Below are 16,684 nucleotides of genomic sequence, written 5' to 3' on the forward strand. Positions count from 1 at the left end.
CTCTAAAACCAAAGTACCTCAGTCTTGAATACACTTTGATCTATCTCGCATCGCTCGGTGCTGAAAAGCAGATTATATAGTCACCATCCTTTTTGATTCAGCATATGAGCTTACAATAAGATGGGTCAGTGTGGAGCACTGGCTTCAAATGTATCGACAACTACAATATGCACGATAAATCTATTTGAATCAAGGAGAGGATGTCTCATTCCTTCCCACACAATGAAGGAGCTCTGTTTGAAAGAAGGAGCCGAACTGAGGCTGTTAGAATCTCAACATCATCCAATCAGTTCTATCTCAATCTAGTCATTCCTAGCAATTAGTGTTATATTAAATTCCATTTGTGAATGCAATGTCGCGACATTAAATTAAAATTAAAAAACCAACACGTCAATTCTGTATTATTGTGATCTTCTTTACACTACCTTTTGCTTCTCTCTCTCTCTCTCTCTAACATTGTTATGTATTATTAGTATTAACTATTTTTTATTATTATTATTATTATTATTATTATTTTTTTTTTTTCTTCAACGGGCAGTTAACCTACAGTCAACCTAGCAAACTATTGCAAAACAAACTGAAGGCTAAAGTCAAGTAGAGCTTCGTTTTCTACTGGCAGTAATATCAGCAGTAAAGAGAATACTACAGGCATAACTCTTTGAAACATGTCGGCACGAGAATCAACAGCCTCAATTGATGAATTGTTTGGAGGAAGTGGGGGAGGCGAAGAAGCTGTTGGTGATCATGAGGACGACTTTTTTGCATCAATACAACAAAACCATCCAATTACTCCTTATGAGCAGCAAGAGAATATAAAGATAGACGATATAACTTACCCTGAACACGAAGGTCACCCTCCCAACAGTGAGGAGGTATCGAATGATGACGATTATCCAGTTCCAGATCAAACAGAGAATCATGATGATCACGCACAGGAGCAAGTTGAGGAACCGGATTTCTTTCAAAACGAGGTGAAGAATAATAATGAGGCGAAGAATAATAATGATGATGATGATGATGATGATGAAGGGGATTCCTTTTTCAGGAGTCTTTCTGTACCGCAACCGAGGGAGGTTTTTCGAAGTAGTATTGATACAACTGAACATATGGAAGTTGCTCCGCAAGAGGACACTTTGGAAGCTGAGGAACCGATAGGCAAAGATGTACATAACGATGAAGGGCACTCATTTGCCCAAGCGTTGAACTTGGGTGAGCAACATCAACCACAAATTGGAGGCAAAGATGTGGATAATGACAATAATTTGAATGATGACAGTGATGGCAAGTATTATGCTTTACCACTGACTTCGCCGGAAGCAAACACCACTGATTTGGATCACGACAGCTTGTTTAATGCTTCTCCTATTGAGAAAGATATAAATCAACTTGGTCCAGAACATGGAGATGAATTGGATTGGCTATCGAGTAGAGAAGCGGGTGCCAAGGAAGACCTAGAACACTTTGAAAAATCTTCGAAGGAGCCGGAAACTTCACCAGCACTTCACGTTGACGAGGGTGAGCAGTCATCATTGAATCAACAAGACCACCCGGGCAACACCCCATCGACCGAGGAACCCAAACTTGAGTCCAAATTGGAGGAGTTGTTCCAAGATGATGGTGCAGACTTTTTTCAAAACTTGGATGAAAAGAAAAATGCCGTCACAACTGAAAAGGATGTCAATGGTGCTACCACTGAGAAGTATACTGAACAATCGAACGATTCCACAAAAGCCGATACTTTTGATTCAAGGCACAAGGAGCCCACCGAAGATCTCGTTAACAAACTCGCTGACTTAGATTTGGAATTGGACGATGATCTCTTACTCGATGATGACTTTTTAGAAGAGCCTCCGATTCAAGCACCTACTCAACTGAAATCCAACTACACTCCGCAACAACCGAAACCCAGTCTGTACACACCACAACAAAATCCTCAACACCAAAGACACAATTTATATGCACCTTCGGGGCCCCAAGTACAACAACAGCAAGACTCTGCCTTATTTGCACAAAACTTGGCACAATCGAAAAAGAAGAGCGATGCGTATGACTTTCCTGAAGAGTTGATTGTCAGCAAAGTCAAGCCTGCACCAAGACATTCAGTAAACAAATATGCACCTACAGCAGGAACTTCCCAAAGTTCCATAGAAACACTTAATTCAGCAACAAACACTGCTGCCGGTGTCGGTGTCGGTGCCGCTGCTACTGCTCCTGTTCCACCACCGCTGCATAAAGCTTCGAGTTTGTCGAGATCCTCGTCTCACTCTCAGCCACATGCTTCTTCCAAAGAGAAACCAGCACCATCGGCGCAACAAAAGAAATCCTTTTTTGAAGATTTTCCAGACACTGATTTGCCTAAGCCTAAAAAAGCTGCCAGAGCCGCTGCACCAGTCAAAGCTGTCAATCAACATCACCCGGTTGCATCACCCATCCAACAACAAAACCAACTTCATAAAGCTCAACCGCAAAGCCAACCGCTTCCCAAAGCTGGTAATAAGCCACCTCCGGTGAACCCATATATGCCTAAATCCGGTACTTCTCCCATTTTGCAGAAGCAGGTGCCTAGTATTGGTCATAGTGGTATTGCCAAACCAGGTGTGATTTTGCCACATAATGACGCGAATCCCAATACCGGATATTCATTTCCACCAAGCGGTGGTAACATTCCAGGGCAACAGCAGCATCACCAGCCAGCAACAAATGCTCATCCACATCCACCTTCTATGCAACAAGGAGGTCCGCATCCGAAGGCTGGTATGCCGCCCCCGCCATCAAACATGTATGCACCTCCTGCTGCAGGAACGCTTCCATTATCACAGGCTCAACAGCATCACCATCAGCATCAGCATCAACAACAACAGCCATTCCCATCGGTCAGTACATCTCATCATGCCACTACTGCTCCAGTGGGCGGAGCCAGGAGAGCGTCGCAATCAATCAATACAAATGTGGGAAGATCAGGACTGCCCAATGCCAACAGCCCGTACGTTCCAAATGCAGGACCCTATGCACCACTGAATCAACCAAAAAGTCACAATAGAACTAATTCACTTGTAGGAGGTAAAGGAAAAGAAATCAATCCATATGCACCAATGGTTTCCCCTGTTGTCAGCGATGGCTCACCGTCGTTGTCCAATCAACATCCACAGCCAGTCTCAACGACTCCAAGCATTGTACCACCGCCTGGTAGGGTACGTGGATTTTCAAATGCAAGAAACAGCAACATCTACAAAACCGCTCCCAAAGTAGTCAACCCAGAAGAGTTAGTGCATAGACAATTTCCTATATTCAACTGGAGCAGTTCACAAAATGTCGCCGTGGTCAGAGTTAACAAAGCGTATGACCATCCAGTGGTTAGTGTTGAGCCCATTACCAACTTGTGCAAGGACAAGGACTTGTACATCAACTTCCCCGGACCATTGGTAAAGGGCAAACTGAAAAAGAAGGATATTTTGAATTGGTTAGATGTGGCAAGTGGATATTTGCGCATCAACGGATGGGAAAATGAGCTTGTTCTCAATGGCGTGATGACACAACTCGTTCAATTTGATGGTGATTTATCTTCTCATGAATGCATAAAGCAAATATGTCTCATTTTGAATCCAAATATCAATTTTGATATTCAGAATTTCCCAATGACTGGAGGGACCGCCAATGCGTACAAGTTGGATAGCGCTAGTATCAATTCTGTATTTGCATTGATTCAAGCGGGCCATATTGACAAGGCTTTGGAATACGCAATCACAAAGGGCGATTGGTCGATGGCTTTAGTACTTGCTAATTTCAATGGCGCCCAGAGTTTTGCAAGAATTGCCTCTGAATACGCAAGAAACGCATTCCCATTTTCTAAAGCCAACAATAAGGTTTTGCATATCATGCCAATCTTGTTGAAGGTTCTTGCAGGAAATGTGCAGAGCGTCATTCAGGATTTGACCAATGTTGTTAGTGAGGGAGATTATGCTGATTTGCACTGGAGAGATATCGTGTCCTCTGTTGCAATGATCAACACCGTCAAATCGAAGGAGTTTTTGATTGAGTTTGGTAAATTGTTAATTACTCGGGGTAATCAGTTGGGTGGAGAAGTGTCATTCATTCTCGCGGGATTGCCTCTTGGTCAACTAGGTTTCACTGCGATTTCATCTGGGTCTAACTCCATGTACACCCAATTATATGAGTACGTTTTAACCACAAGTGGCAAGTCAGCACCGTTGCCCCACTTGTTGCCCATAAAATTGAAACATGCTTCTACTTTGGCTGATTATGGATTGATCAATGAGTCACAAAAGTATATCGATTACATCAATTCGATTATCAAGTCCTTGGGTAATCGATCACCATTTGTTTCACAGCAATTGATTCACGAGTTTCAAAATCTAATAATGAGATTGAGTGAATTGGGCTCAACTGAACAAGGTGGATGGTTTGGGGGTAAAATGAGTAAAGTGAATTTAGATAAAGTATGGGGTCAAATTGACAAATTTATTGCTGGTGATGAAGCCAAACCAAAGACCAATGAGAATGGTGTTTTCAGCAAATTCAGTCCGGCAACATCACGAAACACATCCACATTGGATTTGGGAACGTTGCATAAACACTTGTCACCGGGAATGAAGACGCCAGATGTGTTTGAAAGAAAGCCGCCAGTGACACATCACGCAAGTTACCCACTTGGTGCCTCCGCTGGAGTCACTTCCAGCTCATTTGCACCGCCCTTAGTTTCTCAACTGTCGTCTACTTCTGTCAACAAGTATGCTCCTCCTCCAAACTTGGCTGCCAATTCATCGTTTCAAAACAATACTGTGTCGTCAGGAGGAGCCACAACCGCACATGGTGCAATCCCTCATACTGCAGGGCCTGGATCCGATAGGTATACGCCCTATGCAACACAAGCCAATGCCACGTCACAATTCAACCCAATTCAGGACGCCCTGCACCAGTCCTCTCCAAAAGGTAAAGGCTATTTGCCGTCTAGTCGGAAAACAGCCTCTTACCCCTACTCCAATTACGCTGCCCAGGGATCTACGTCATCACTTGGTTCAATTAATCAACAGCAACAGCAACAGCAACAGCAACAGCAACAGCAACATCATCATCAACATGGGCAGAGTGACTCTATATCGAGTGTGATTTCCGGTGATGTTTTTGTCCACAGTGCAGCCAATATTGCTCCAAGTGGTGGTAGTCACCAACAAACAGGACCAACCACAACTGGTGTTTCAGAGGACGAGAATAGAGAAGAGGGTGAGAAAATTGAAACGATCAAGGAGTCGCCCGAATTGAAACCGGTGTCACAATCTCAATATCAAGTGGACAAACTGCACACTACTCCTTCAAAATTACCAAGAAAGAAACAGGTTCCGCTTGAGGGTAAACCAGGGGATCATCAAGCTGCGAAATCCAAGTCTCTTGAAATGTCGGACGCTAAAGAGCAGCAACCTGGCTCCGAGCAACGTAGTTCTGAACAAGTTGAATCTGAAGTACAAGCTGGATCTGAACAGACAACAGATGCCACTGCACCACCACCACCACCACCTCCTCCTCCCCCTGCTGTGCAGAAAACCAAATCGGCACCTTCAACTATACGAGCTAATCCATACGCCCCTGGAAGTGGGGCCAAGCCAGCATCAAGAAGAAACAAATACGGTCCGGGAGCATCCACTTCGCTGATCAACAAGTATGGTCCAACACCGGTGGCCAGTGGACAACAAAATGGAACTTCAAATGCGGAGAATGAGGCGCAACAACTGCACAGTGCGGAAGAATCCATTCCGTCGCGACAACTTCCGCCGTCTGCTAATATCGACACTAGTTTTGGTATCTATTCTGAGCCCGCAAGACACGAGTCAAGAGCTATTATTGATCAAGATGATTCTTCTGCTCCTCCAGCACCCGATCTTGATGATAGTTTCGAGGATCCTTCACTTGCTGAGTCGACAAATATCCTACACACCCCACAAGCGAAACCATTGAGATTGAACCAAGGACGCGGTAGTGTTGGCGGGTACGATGCCGCTGCCATGGGGGGAGTATCTTCAAACTTTATGAATACGGCGTTTACTGATGCCAATAATAGAGGTCCTGCTTTGGATGGGTTCCCTATTCCTGGAAGTCCTGAATCTACAACACGTGCCAATTCCGTGTTTGGTGGTGCTCATGGGCCTTCTAATGGGGGTAGAGCTGGTGGGTTGTTTTCTTCGAGATTGTCACAGTCACAGCAAAGTGCATTGTATCAACAGTATGAAGTGCAAGATGATACTGTGAGAGATTATGTGCCAGTGATTGAAGAAGAAGAGGATGATGATGATGTGGAGGAGGAGGAGGAAGAAGATGATGATGAGGGTTCTGATGCAAAAAAGAGGAGGCAAAAGGAGAAGGCTGCTGAACAGGAAGCAAAAGCTAAATTGGAAAGACAGAAATTGGAAGCAGAGTCAGTTAAGGAACAGGAGAGGAAACGACAAAAGCAAGGCAAACAAGGTGGTGAAAAAGGTTGGCTTACTGGTCTTTTCGGTAAGAATGATGGTAAGGAGAAGCCAACTAGAGCACATTTAGGAAACCGAAATACATTTTACTATGACGAGAAGCACAAGAGATGGCTAGATTCGTCAAGATCGATTGAGGAACAATTGAAAGAAGGTCAGGCTCCTCCACCTCCACCCAGTATGAAGAAGAAGCCTGCTGCTGCGCCAGTCACTGGTGCTGGTGCCGGAAGCCAACCACAATCAGCTGCAATGTCATCATCGATATCTGCGGCTCCGCCACCATTAGCACATGGTAATATACCACCAGCAGCTTCCGATTCATTAGTACCACCCACGTCTGCCTCTGATACGACGGGTGGAGGATCGAGTTTGACTACTCCGAGACCCACGCCCAAACCTAAACCTAAGCCTAACTCAAGGGCTGCTGTGGGGGGAGGTGCAAGTTTGGCCAATGCTGGATTGGATGATTTGTTGTCGTTGAGTGAAGGCACTGGAGGTGGTGGACGGAAGGGTAAACGTGCTGGACGGAGAGGGTACGTTAACATGATGGAGAAGTAGGGAGGAAGATGCAGAATGCAGAATACAGAATGCAGAATACAGAATGCAGAATACATGTGGGGAAATGTGTTGGTGACGACAGAGAGAGATTTGAAAATATAGTTTTAGTTCAATTTTAAGAAACAAACTCTGAATGCATTTTATTACCTAAAGTAATATTTTTTTTTTGGATTGTATGAACTGAAAAAAGTAGAAAATCTGACAAACATTTGCAACAAGAACTGAAAATCAAACAAGAGATTGAATATTGGAAAGTCACAAACACCCACCCCCTTCCCAATTTCAAAATCTATCCTTCAACCAAGCATCAATATATATAAATGTATATTTTATGTCCACCCCTTAGAATCCAAAATGAATTAAACAATACAAGAACCGAATAGTGAAAACAAAAAAAAAAAAGAAAAAGAAAAATGAATGCACAAATTGTCCTTTACAACTCTGTCCTCTCCAAGTAAAGAAGTATAATTGTCTCATGTAGTGATGCCCACTTGAGCTTCAGTCAACGCGCCACAGCTCAACAATCTATTCAAGCACACTTCAGTCTCCTCACCACTCTTTTTGAACTTCTTCTTGCGGATGCTTGCATTGGAACTGCTGGTAGACTCCTTTCCAACTTTACCAGATACATTCAGCGACTTCTTCACCTTCTTCTTGTTACTCAAGATATCTTCCTTAGTGAACCCCTGTGAGAAACAACAGTCAATGTTTTTGCCATTACACGATTGGCATTGTTTGAAGTGAATGTATTTGTCATTCACGTAAAGGAGTTGGAATTCGCCCATGCACAACTTATGTGTTGCTGATAGCGTGTTGAGTTGTTGTGGGGTGAGGTTGTATGCTGATGCGAGTGAGGCTGTTGATGGTGGGAGAATGGTGATTTTGGCATCGCATTTGACTTTGCGGGCGCGGCACGAGTCGCAAGATGGGCCGAGTCTTTGTCTTCTTTTGTTCTTGTTGGGCGACATGCTTGAGGATGTGGATGTAGACGAAAACGATGCTGAAAGGGTGGTGGTGGTGGTGGTGGTGATGGGGATGGATTTTGGTGTTGACGCTGGTGTCGGCTGATGTGGGAAGTTGGCTTTGGCTATTTCGGGAGTTGCTGGTGATACTGGCAGGTAGGAACTGATGGAAGAAGCAGATGAAGCTAACGAAGGGACCGAAGATGATCTTGAGCTTGATTGAAACAGGAGATCGTACTGCTTTTGGTGTTGTTGTTGTTGTTGCTGTTGCTGTTGCTGTTGTTGCTTTTGGTGTTGCTGCTGGTCCAAGAATATAGCTGAGCTCAACAATCCCAATCCATGATGCGAATCTCTACTTGATTGAAAATGTGGCAATTCAGGCTCTGTAAGGTTTGAGCAGACTGATCCTGAGCTTGACAACCTTGGTCTAGTCAATGTATAGTTTGAGGTATTGAGGGGTGGTAACCTGATCTGTGATTGCAGCTGCAGCAGTTGTTGTTGTTGTTGTTGTTGTTGTTGTTGTTGCTGTTGCTGTTGCTGTTGCATGAGTGCACTAATGGGTGGTAAGACTGCATTTTGTTGTTGTTGTTGTTGTGGAGGAGGAGGAGCATTGAAGCTCAACTTTGGACTACTGAGTGATGATCCATAGGACGATGTTGGTGATCTTGGTTGGTGCATTATGGAATAACTAAGTAAATCTGACATGACGAATATATGTAGTTTAGTAATTGTTACAAATTAGGAAATTAGAAGAACTTTTGGTTCGCGTGAAGTATATATATATATGTGTGTGATTAACAGACAAAATGACTTCAAGTGGGTAGGGAGGAATTAAATGTTATATTTATACAAAGAGTTCTACTAATCCTTATTTCCCTTTGAGCGATGGTTTTTTTTTTTTACGGTTTGTGGTCTTACGGGTAAATGTGATTCTTTCTCTAGAGTTGCAAAAAAAAAGAGAAAAAAAAAGAGAACAATACAAAGACAAATGGCTTTGTGCAACTTTGTCCGCTGCGCAGTGAGGGGAATTGACATTCGGGATATTCCTGCATACAGTATGAACGGGTTTTCCCATCCTCTCTTCCACTGGATAAATATAGTCATAGCCTTTTAACGTTTTACATTAAACTCCGTTAGTGTCTCCTTAGCTCGTGATAATTTCCGTGCCTCCACCAAGCAGGTGCTGGTGCAGGTGAAGTAGAAGCAGGTGCAGGTGCAGGTGAAGTAGAAGTGTAATACACGGCTTGAGTGATTGCTGTTCTTTTTTTTTTCTATTGCCTGTTGAGGAAAGATTGAGCCGGTACATATTTCCGAAGCCATGAGACTTGCGATAAGACCATTCAAGATCCCCCCTCAATTGCCAATGGAAGAAATAAAATGTATGTAATTCTTTTTATGCCCTATCAAAAGATATTTTTGAAGAGAATTGGGGGTAGGCACAGTAAGTTCCCGCTGCAGTTTTCCGTTCAGCCTGAAGAAAAAAAAATATATACACATACATATATACATACATACATACATACATGCCGAGAGTTAGGGATAAGGAGTCAACTCTCTCTCTCTCTCTCTCTCTTTAAATTTGGACTTCTCCTCCAATTTCGGAGTGTACCGCCTCATCCCATAAAACAATAGAGTACCCGCCGTACCGTTTTCCTTACCAATGGTGGAGGAAAAAAAAAAAAAAAGAAAAAATGTACAGCAGAGGACAAATGAGTGTGTTAGTGTGTGAAGGTGCAGGTTATTTGACCCTCGGCTGAATGTGATACGGGAGAAGCAAAAGCAAATGCAAAAGCAAAAGCAAAAGCAAAGTTTAAACGCTATGCAGATGACTCTTTTCCTTCTGACAATAATTTTAATCGTGTACTTTCATCTACTTCTTCTACTTCTTACTTACTTCTGTTGTCGGAGTATGTATTCCATTAGATAAGCTTACACAAACACACTACACTTGACTGTGTGCACGGAGAAAATCGGAAAATGAATCATCTTAACAATAAACATCTGCACTACATTATTATGACATGTAAATATATGAAGTTTTTACAAACACCAGTATCTCTAAAACAAGTAAGTAACCATATGGCTAAGGTATCTCCGCGTGTATCTTCTTTCGCACAGCATTGGACCGAGCTTAAATTAAAAAAATTGTTCAAAAGCTCATAACCAGAGTAGTATTCATATATGTACAATCACACGATGAAACAACAAGCCTCGGAGTTTTTTTCTGCACCCAAATCCGCCTTAGTTGATAAATTTAAAAACTCTTTAGGAGATACGAGGTATAGACAGTAGAGTAGGCAGGTAACTAGTGTGTGTGTGTGTGTGTGTGTGTGTGTGTGTGTGTGTGTGCGTGGTTTGTTTGTTTGTTTGCTTTCTGCTTCTTCTTTATATAACCTCTATCTGTATGTCTGTATGTCTATATGTCTGTCTCTCTCTCTCCTCTTTTCTTAACCCCCACTAGATCTGGAAAACTGTTAATCCTCTTCTGTTGTATGTGTTTTTTTTTATTTTTTTTATTTTTATTTTTTTTTTTTTGCGATATGCGTCGGAGAAAAATAAAATACAAAAATATAAAATTGTTGAAATGAGAAAACTCCGAAGTATGTGTGTATGGAGGTGGATATTCTATAATAAGGAAATTATTGCAGTACATATCCTTTGATCCGAGAGAGAGAGAGAAAGAGAGAAAAATAATAAAAGTTTAGACATTTACAATAAGAATTGAGAAATGAGGAGAACAGGATGAAGGAACAGACAGCTTATCCGATATCCCTCTGTCTCTTTAGACAAATTTCTCCTCTCTTTCTTTCATTCTTTTCGACTTGATTTATTAAAGACATACATATATATGTACATTGCTCTATCTAATATAATAGAAGGCAAGAAGATTTGTTAGTGTACAGCGGATATATTGAAATTTTTCATTTTTTTAAAGTTTCATCTCTTCTTTGTAAAGAGTGGAGAACACCTCAACTAGACTCTACAAAGAACCACTTTGCCGTGAACTTCTCAGCTGACTCTAAGTCAGTAGGGGTGAGGTGACATTAAGAACGACCTGCACTACTCCTCCCATGTGAAGGTTTTTCTGCTACTCAATTTATTTTGCGCTGCTGCTTCATTTCCTTCGATATCCAACTATTTTGTCTCACACAAACCCGTTTGTCCTATAACCGCCACATAAGTAATATAAACGAGGATAAACCAGATTCTCGTCATCATGAGAAGAAATCTTGCTAGAGCTGAGGCGGAAGCTAAGGTGGAAGAACGTCGAATCTTATACGGAAGATATGTGAAGACTTAATTCCAGATCCACCTTTTGCCAGGGATTGTAATGAATCTTTCAACTCTACTGTTTTGGTGCTGCTATGCTTTTCTTTTGACAATTGCATGTGATCGGCTAGCAAGAGAGCATCCATGAGGAATATAGGATAGTAGACTGACACAAAGTATCTCTTTTGAAGACCCACATTAGTGAATCAAAACTTCCCCCCCCCCCCGGAGTTTTCACATTTGTAGGGTGATTACGATCTTGTGGATATTATAGTTGGACCGAGGAAAAGTAAAACCTTTTCTCCTTTTTGATTGTTTATCACATTGTGCGTCTCCTGTTTCAAAAACTCCGTCGCCAAACAACACTAAACTTTTTTTTTTTCTTTTTTTTTTCTTTTTTTTTTATTTCTTTTTTTAGTTCTATTGTTTTTAAATGTGGGGTATTGGAAACCGGAGAATAAGAAATTGAGATAGTAACAAGTGCATTAACTCCTGTACTAAATATCGATTTGACTTTTGTAATTAGAGCTACTTTTAGCATTAACAGTCAAAAGTCACATTTTCCGTTGCTAGCTATGAGCGTTACCCTAGTTGTAACTAGCTAGGCTTTTATGTACATTTAGCATCGAAGCCAAAAAAAAAAAAGAAAGTTATAATAATAGCGAAAATCAGCAGTAAGAACCATTATATGATTTCATCCACTCTGTGCATTCTAAACTTCCTCGGCATTGATAAATTTCTGTATCCTCCATTATCTGAATTTTTCTTTTTTTTTTTTTTTTTATTGTACTTTTCAGCCCCTTTTGCATCTTTCAACCCTTGAACCGACGATACACAGCCAAACGTTTGATTTACTCAGCAAAGCGATAAAGGGTAAAACTGGCAATGAGGCTAATTTCCTTCGAACATCCGTATATCCATATTCACTGAAAGGAGCAAGAAAGCTCCTCTTCCGTAATTGAGCTGTCCGTAAACGGGATTATCCGTTCAGCGCAAGGTAGTATGGACTCTTTATGATCTACTTGTAATGGAAATCAACTACAATCACCATTAATAAGGAGAACTGCTCTCTTCACACTCCCTAAGGTCTCTCCACGGAAAACTCCAAAGATTTCACACATATTGAAACGAATTTCATCACAAAGTAAAAAGAAAAAAAGAAACAGCTTTATCACTCGAAAGCAAAAATCTATACTCTAAAATTGAAACCGACCTGTAAGCAAGACTTTTCAAAATGATTTAGGGAGAGTCAGGTTGGTTTCAAACCTAGTGTTTCATTAAAATAGAAAGTCCAACACGTGATCAACAATCAGGTAGCGCACTATTACTATGTTTTGTTTACTATTTGACCCGATTGGGAATCGTGCTTCCATCGTCAAATACGAAAAAAAGAAATAGTAAAACATAGTTGTAGGAAAATGGATCTGGGTACATCAGGGGGTTAAAAAACTGGTTTGTGCTTTAGCAGTTTTTGAAACCTACTAGCTGGAACAAGTGTCGTAAAGATTAGTCCACATAACAACAACTATGAGAGTATGACCGAAACATACCATCAACAACACGTATCGCTAAATACACCCATCAAAAAGATTAGAGACTTGCATTTGGATTCATCTCCAATCAATTATGACCATCACAAGCAACATCATCAACAAGATGATAACCACGCTCGCTATAGCTACCAATCTCCCACTCAGCATTTGGCACAGCATTTGGTACAGCAACAGCAACAGCAACAGCAACAGCAACAGCAACAGCCCCAGCACGTAACCTCCACCCTACCACCACAACCTCAACTGTCATCAAAAATATATCCAACTCTTGACCTACTGAAGTCACCAACTGAGTCAAGCATGTTGAGCAAAGGGTACTCACACAAATTGACCAACAATGTACTTTCAGAATTGCATATGAGAGCTCAACGATTAACTGCGGATACGCATCTCCATTCATCGTCGCATGTTTCATCACTGTACGGAGTAGATGATCAAGTGAGCCAACGAAGAAACAAAAGGTATAGCGGAGTACACATGTCGAAATTCAAACAAATGGAATCGATATCTCATCACTACTCAGTACATAATAGAACCAAGACACCCTCTCCACAGAAACTGCAAGTGTCAATGGAAGTTGATGTGGGGGGAGGAGCAGGAACAGGAGCAGGAGCAGGAGCTGCTACTTCATCAGCCGAACTCACTGGTAAAAATATTGGCAATATTGAAAGTGCCAGCAAGAGAAGACAAACATTGAATGAAAATAATGAAATTACTGCAATACCCATCTTGCATCAACAGCAACAACATCAAATGAATTCGGATATACAGAACCTGCCTGAAAATAGGAAAATATCGCCAAGCAAAATATCACCAAGTAAAGCGTCGTACAACTTGAATTCCATATTGAGACAGACTACAGAGACTGGATCGCCTAATAAGGAAGTCTGGTCAGGAGTGGCACCACCATCAAAAATTGCTCCGCAGTTGAAAAAACGACCTAGCTCGTTGGAAATGGCGGGCGTGGTAAACTCTTCTCCAACTCGTTACAATCAAGTAGGTCCAGGGCCATTAGAGTCGCTGATGTTGCAAATGGAGAAGCCATTAAGTACTAGTGGCAATATACCTAGCTTGATGAAAGAGCCGAGTAAAAGTAGAAGTGGTGGTGGGAACCCAACACAGCATGAAGACAGCCATCAAAGTGTGAGCAAATTTGGCTCTTCAAGATCATTTACCAAGCCTAGTCAGCTTACATATAATCAGCCGACGTTGAACAAAAAGCCACTGATACCCCAATTACAAAAGAAATCAAGCATCCCGCAGTTGACAAAAAAGCCACTGATACCCCAAATGCAACGAAAACTGAGCATACCACAATTGCAAAGGAAACCACTGATACCCCAGTTCCATCAAAACAGTACAACCAATACAACTATTTCAGGAAAAGGAGGAGGATCAACAACAGTTGCCAAAACGAGTATGCAGCCTCCCACATCCACTACTCGTCATCATCAAAACAAAGTTACTCCAATGTCAAGCAGGCATTCCAATGGAACACCATCTTCTCAACCTTATATTTCTCGAATGAGTCCATCAAAATCCTTTTCATCGTTCAAGTCTTTGCTGCAGCTGCTGAACACAACCCACAATGGTAGCCATCATCATCTGCAATCAATAAATGGTGCTACTACTAAAGAGACTACGTCAAAGCAGACATCATCGTTACCTAAATCAAAGTCTGTTACTATACCCCAACCATTTTCCTTGTATAACAAACCTACAATTTCGTCATCGCAGAAATCATTAAACAAGTATCAACGATTCAAGGAGAAGTTTCAATAACACAAGTGCAATAGTCAAAAAAGTGAAAAAGGAGAAGGAGCCTTATAGATATCCACCACAATATATATATATATAAACCCCCGTACGTAAGTTACAAATAAAGAGTCTAATTTGAAAAGAATAAAGGAAAAAAAAGAAAAAAAAAGGAAAGGATTGTTTTATTGTCTCTTAAAGTCTATACGATTTTATACCCGTCAGTCATTCAAAAATATTTGCTTGTACTTTAATCTCACCTCCAATTTCAATCTCTTGCGCACCACTCCATTTCTGCTTAGCTGGCAACACCACCATTGAGCTCACATGACCCGGTTCAACACACACCATATTGTGGAAACCATCCTTGGGTTCGAAATCGGCCATTCCTGCCGCTTTTGCAGTCCACGGATTCCACACGACTGAATCCTGCAAATTGGTACGATGTAAATTATACAACACTTTGCCCTTGTCAATGATTTGAATCGTACGATTTTGGTTAATATTTTTGTAAATACGGTCAAATTCCTCATGGAAGGAAAGCACTGGTGATTTTTCCGTGTATTGTTCGGCAATCAATTGGTCAAAACAAGTAATGTCAACCAAGTTGTTAACTAAAACGTCAGTTATGTCATCGACGCGATAGTACGTATGGAACAACCAATTGAATTCAAAGGGAGTCGATCCGGTATTTTCAACTTCAATATGTTGATGCAACTTGTCCTGCGAGATGGATATGGTGAGGATCAAAGTGAAATCAAATGGCCATTTGGATCTCGTGTCAGGATCCAATTGTTCTGGCCCTAATCCAAATTGAACCGTGGAGGGGGTTTCTTTAGTCTGACCTAAAAATTCCCAATAATTGTTTCTAGCGAATCCATGTTGGGGTAATTTGGCAGTTGGATGCGATGCATCTTTTTGTTTACCAAAAATGGGAAAGACTAGGGGAATACCACCACGTACTGCTTTAGAGCCGTCGAGTTTGGCGGCTTGGGAGAGCCATAATTTCTCCTGGCCCTTGTGGTGCCATGATATGATTGTTGCTCCGAATTTTAAAATTGTCAATTTGGTGGAGGAGTCGTTGGCGTCGGTTAGGATGACTCTGTCTTCTAATTCTTCGACTGGCATAATGGATTGAGTAGGGGGGGGGGAGTTTGTATGATGTGAGAGTAGTATTAGTGTGAGTGTGAGTGAGTGAGTATGTGTAAATGACGCTGTATGAAAGAGGGAAAGACTGCGATTGTGGATGTTGAATTTTTCGTTGTTGAGATGTGGAAGTGCGTTGGCAATTATCCACAGTACACGAGAAATTGCAACTCCCTTTTTTTTTTTCAACCCTCGTGGGTGTGGAGTGTGAAGGCAAACACACACAGAACGAAATGACTTGATGGCTTAGTGTTAGCTAACTTAGGATAGGTTATCGAGGTGACCATGGATCGAGATTGGCTTCCCCATTGAAATGCATATCTTGTTTATACTTCTATTGAAAGACATTGCAACAGAAAAGTCTTGATCCAACTGGTATATTCAGTTGTAGACTGATTGTTGTTTGGCGCATCATGGACATGTAGATTGAGAAGGATTGAAGTTGATTTAGTTAGACATGAAGAGATATCCGTGTGTACTGATAAACATCATATGCAGGTACAAAGAACTGGTGAAAAGCGCATCCCCCTGGAATGAGAATATTCAAAGGGACAGGGAAGGTGAGACTGCAGGACAACATGATGTATCCTCATGCATAAACACAATATGAATGTGCTGCTCAGAAAAACATACGTGAGAAGGAACAAAAAGGCGCCTCGGCTCTAAAACTTAACTTCCGAGAAAAAAAATTTCTTTTTTTTTTAAAAAAAAGAAATTCAATGTCGTGTCGTAAAATTACGGCAGAAAGAAGAAAAGAAGAAGAAGAAGAAGAAGAAGAAGAAGACACACAAACTAAAACGAAAAAAACGTGACATAAATTTGAGTCCCTGTTTCTATTACACAGTAACAAATCTCAACTTGAAGTGTCAGATGCTATACAACTCTTCTGAGTATAGAGGGTGGGTATATTCAACAACTTAGTCTATAAAGAGAGAAAGAGAGAGAGAGAGTGTGTGTGTGT

The 16,684-nt window shown here is 41.4% G+C and overlaps 4 protein-coding genes across 4 annotated transcripts; 2 read left to right on the top strand and 2 right to left on the bottom strand. All coding sequences in view use genetic code 12, as the record gives it.

Annotated features, from left to right (window-relative positions):
- Nucleotides 1-665: 665 nt before the first annotated feature.
- Nucleotides 666-7,037, top strand: KGF57_002966 (uncharacterized protein; the record flags this gene model as incomplete). Its single annotated transcript, XM_051752335.1, has 1 exon — nucleotides 666-7,037. One exon carries the CDS (start codon nucleotides 666-668, stop codon nucleotides 7,035-7,037), a length of 6,372 nt encoding a protein of 2,123 aa, XP_051608403.1.
- A 473-nt stretch (nucleotides 7,038-7,510) lies between these two features.
- On the bottom strand, nucleotides 7,511-8,704 carry SUT1 (Sut1p; the record flags this gene model as incomplete). The annotated part of the gene is made up of 1 exon (XM_051752336.1): nucleotides 7,511-8,704. One exon carries the CDS (start codon nucleotides 8,702-8,704, stop codon nucleotides 7,511-7,513), a length of 1,194 nt encoding a protein of 397 aa, XP_051608404.1.
- A 4,100-nt stretch (nucleotides 8,705-12,804) lies between these two features.
- On the top strand, nucleotides 12,805-14,604 carry KGF57_002968 (uncharacterized protein; the record flags this gene model as incomplete). Its single annotated transcript, XM_051752338.1, has 1 exon — nucleotides 12,805-14,604. The coding sequence occupies one exon, from the start codon at nucleotides 12,805-12,807 to the stop codon at nucleotides 14,602-14,604; it is 1,800 nt and encodes a 599-aa protein (XP_051608405.1).
- A 198-nt stretch (nucleotides 14,605-14,802) lies between these two features.
- KGF57_002969 (glucose-6-phosphate 1-epimerase) lies at nucleotides 14,803-15,705 on the bottom strand (the record flags this gene model as incomplete). Its single annotated transcript, XM_051752339.1, has 1 exon — nucleotides 14,803-15,705. One exon carries the CDS (start codon nucleotides 15,703-15,705, stop codon nucleotides 14,803-14,805), a length of 903 nt encoding a protein of 300 aa, XP_051608406.1.
- Nucleotides 15,706-16,684: the final 979 nt, after the last annotated feature.

Source organism: Candida theae, assembly GCF_024610275.1.
Source record: "Candida theae strain CBS 12239 chromosome Unknown scaffold2, whole genome shotgun sequence".
In the NCBI taxonomy this organism is placed as follows: Eukaryota; Fungi; Ascomycota; class Pichiomycetes; order Serinales; family Debaryomycetaceae; genus Lodderomyces; species Lodderomyces theae.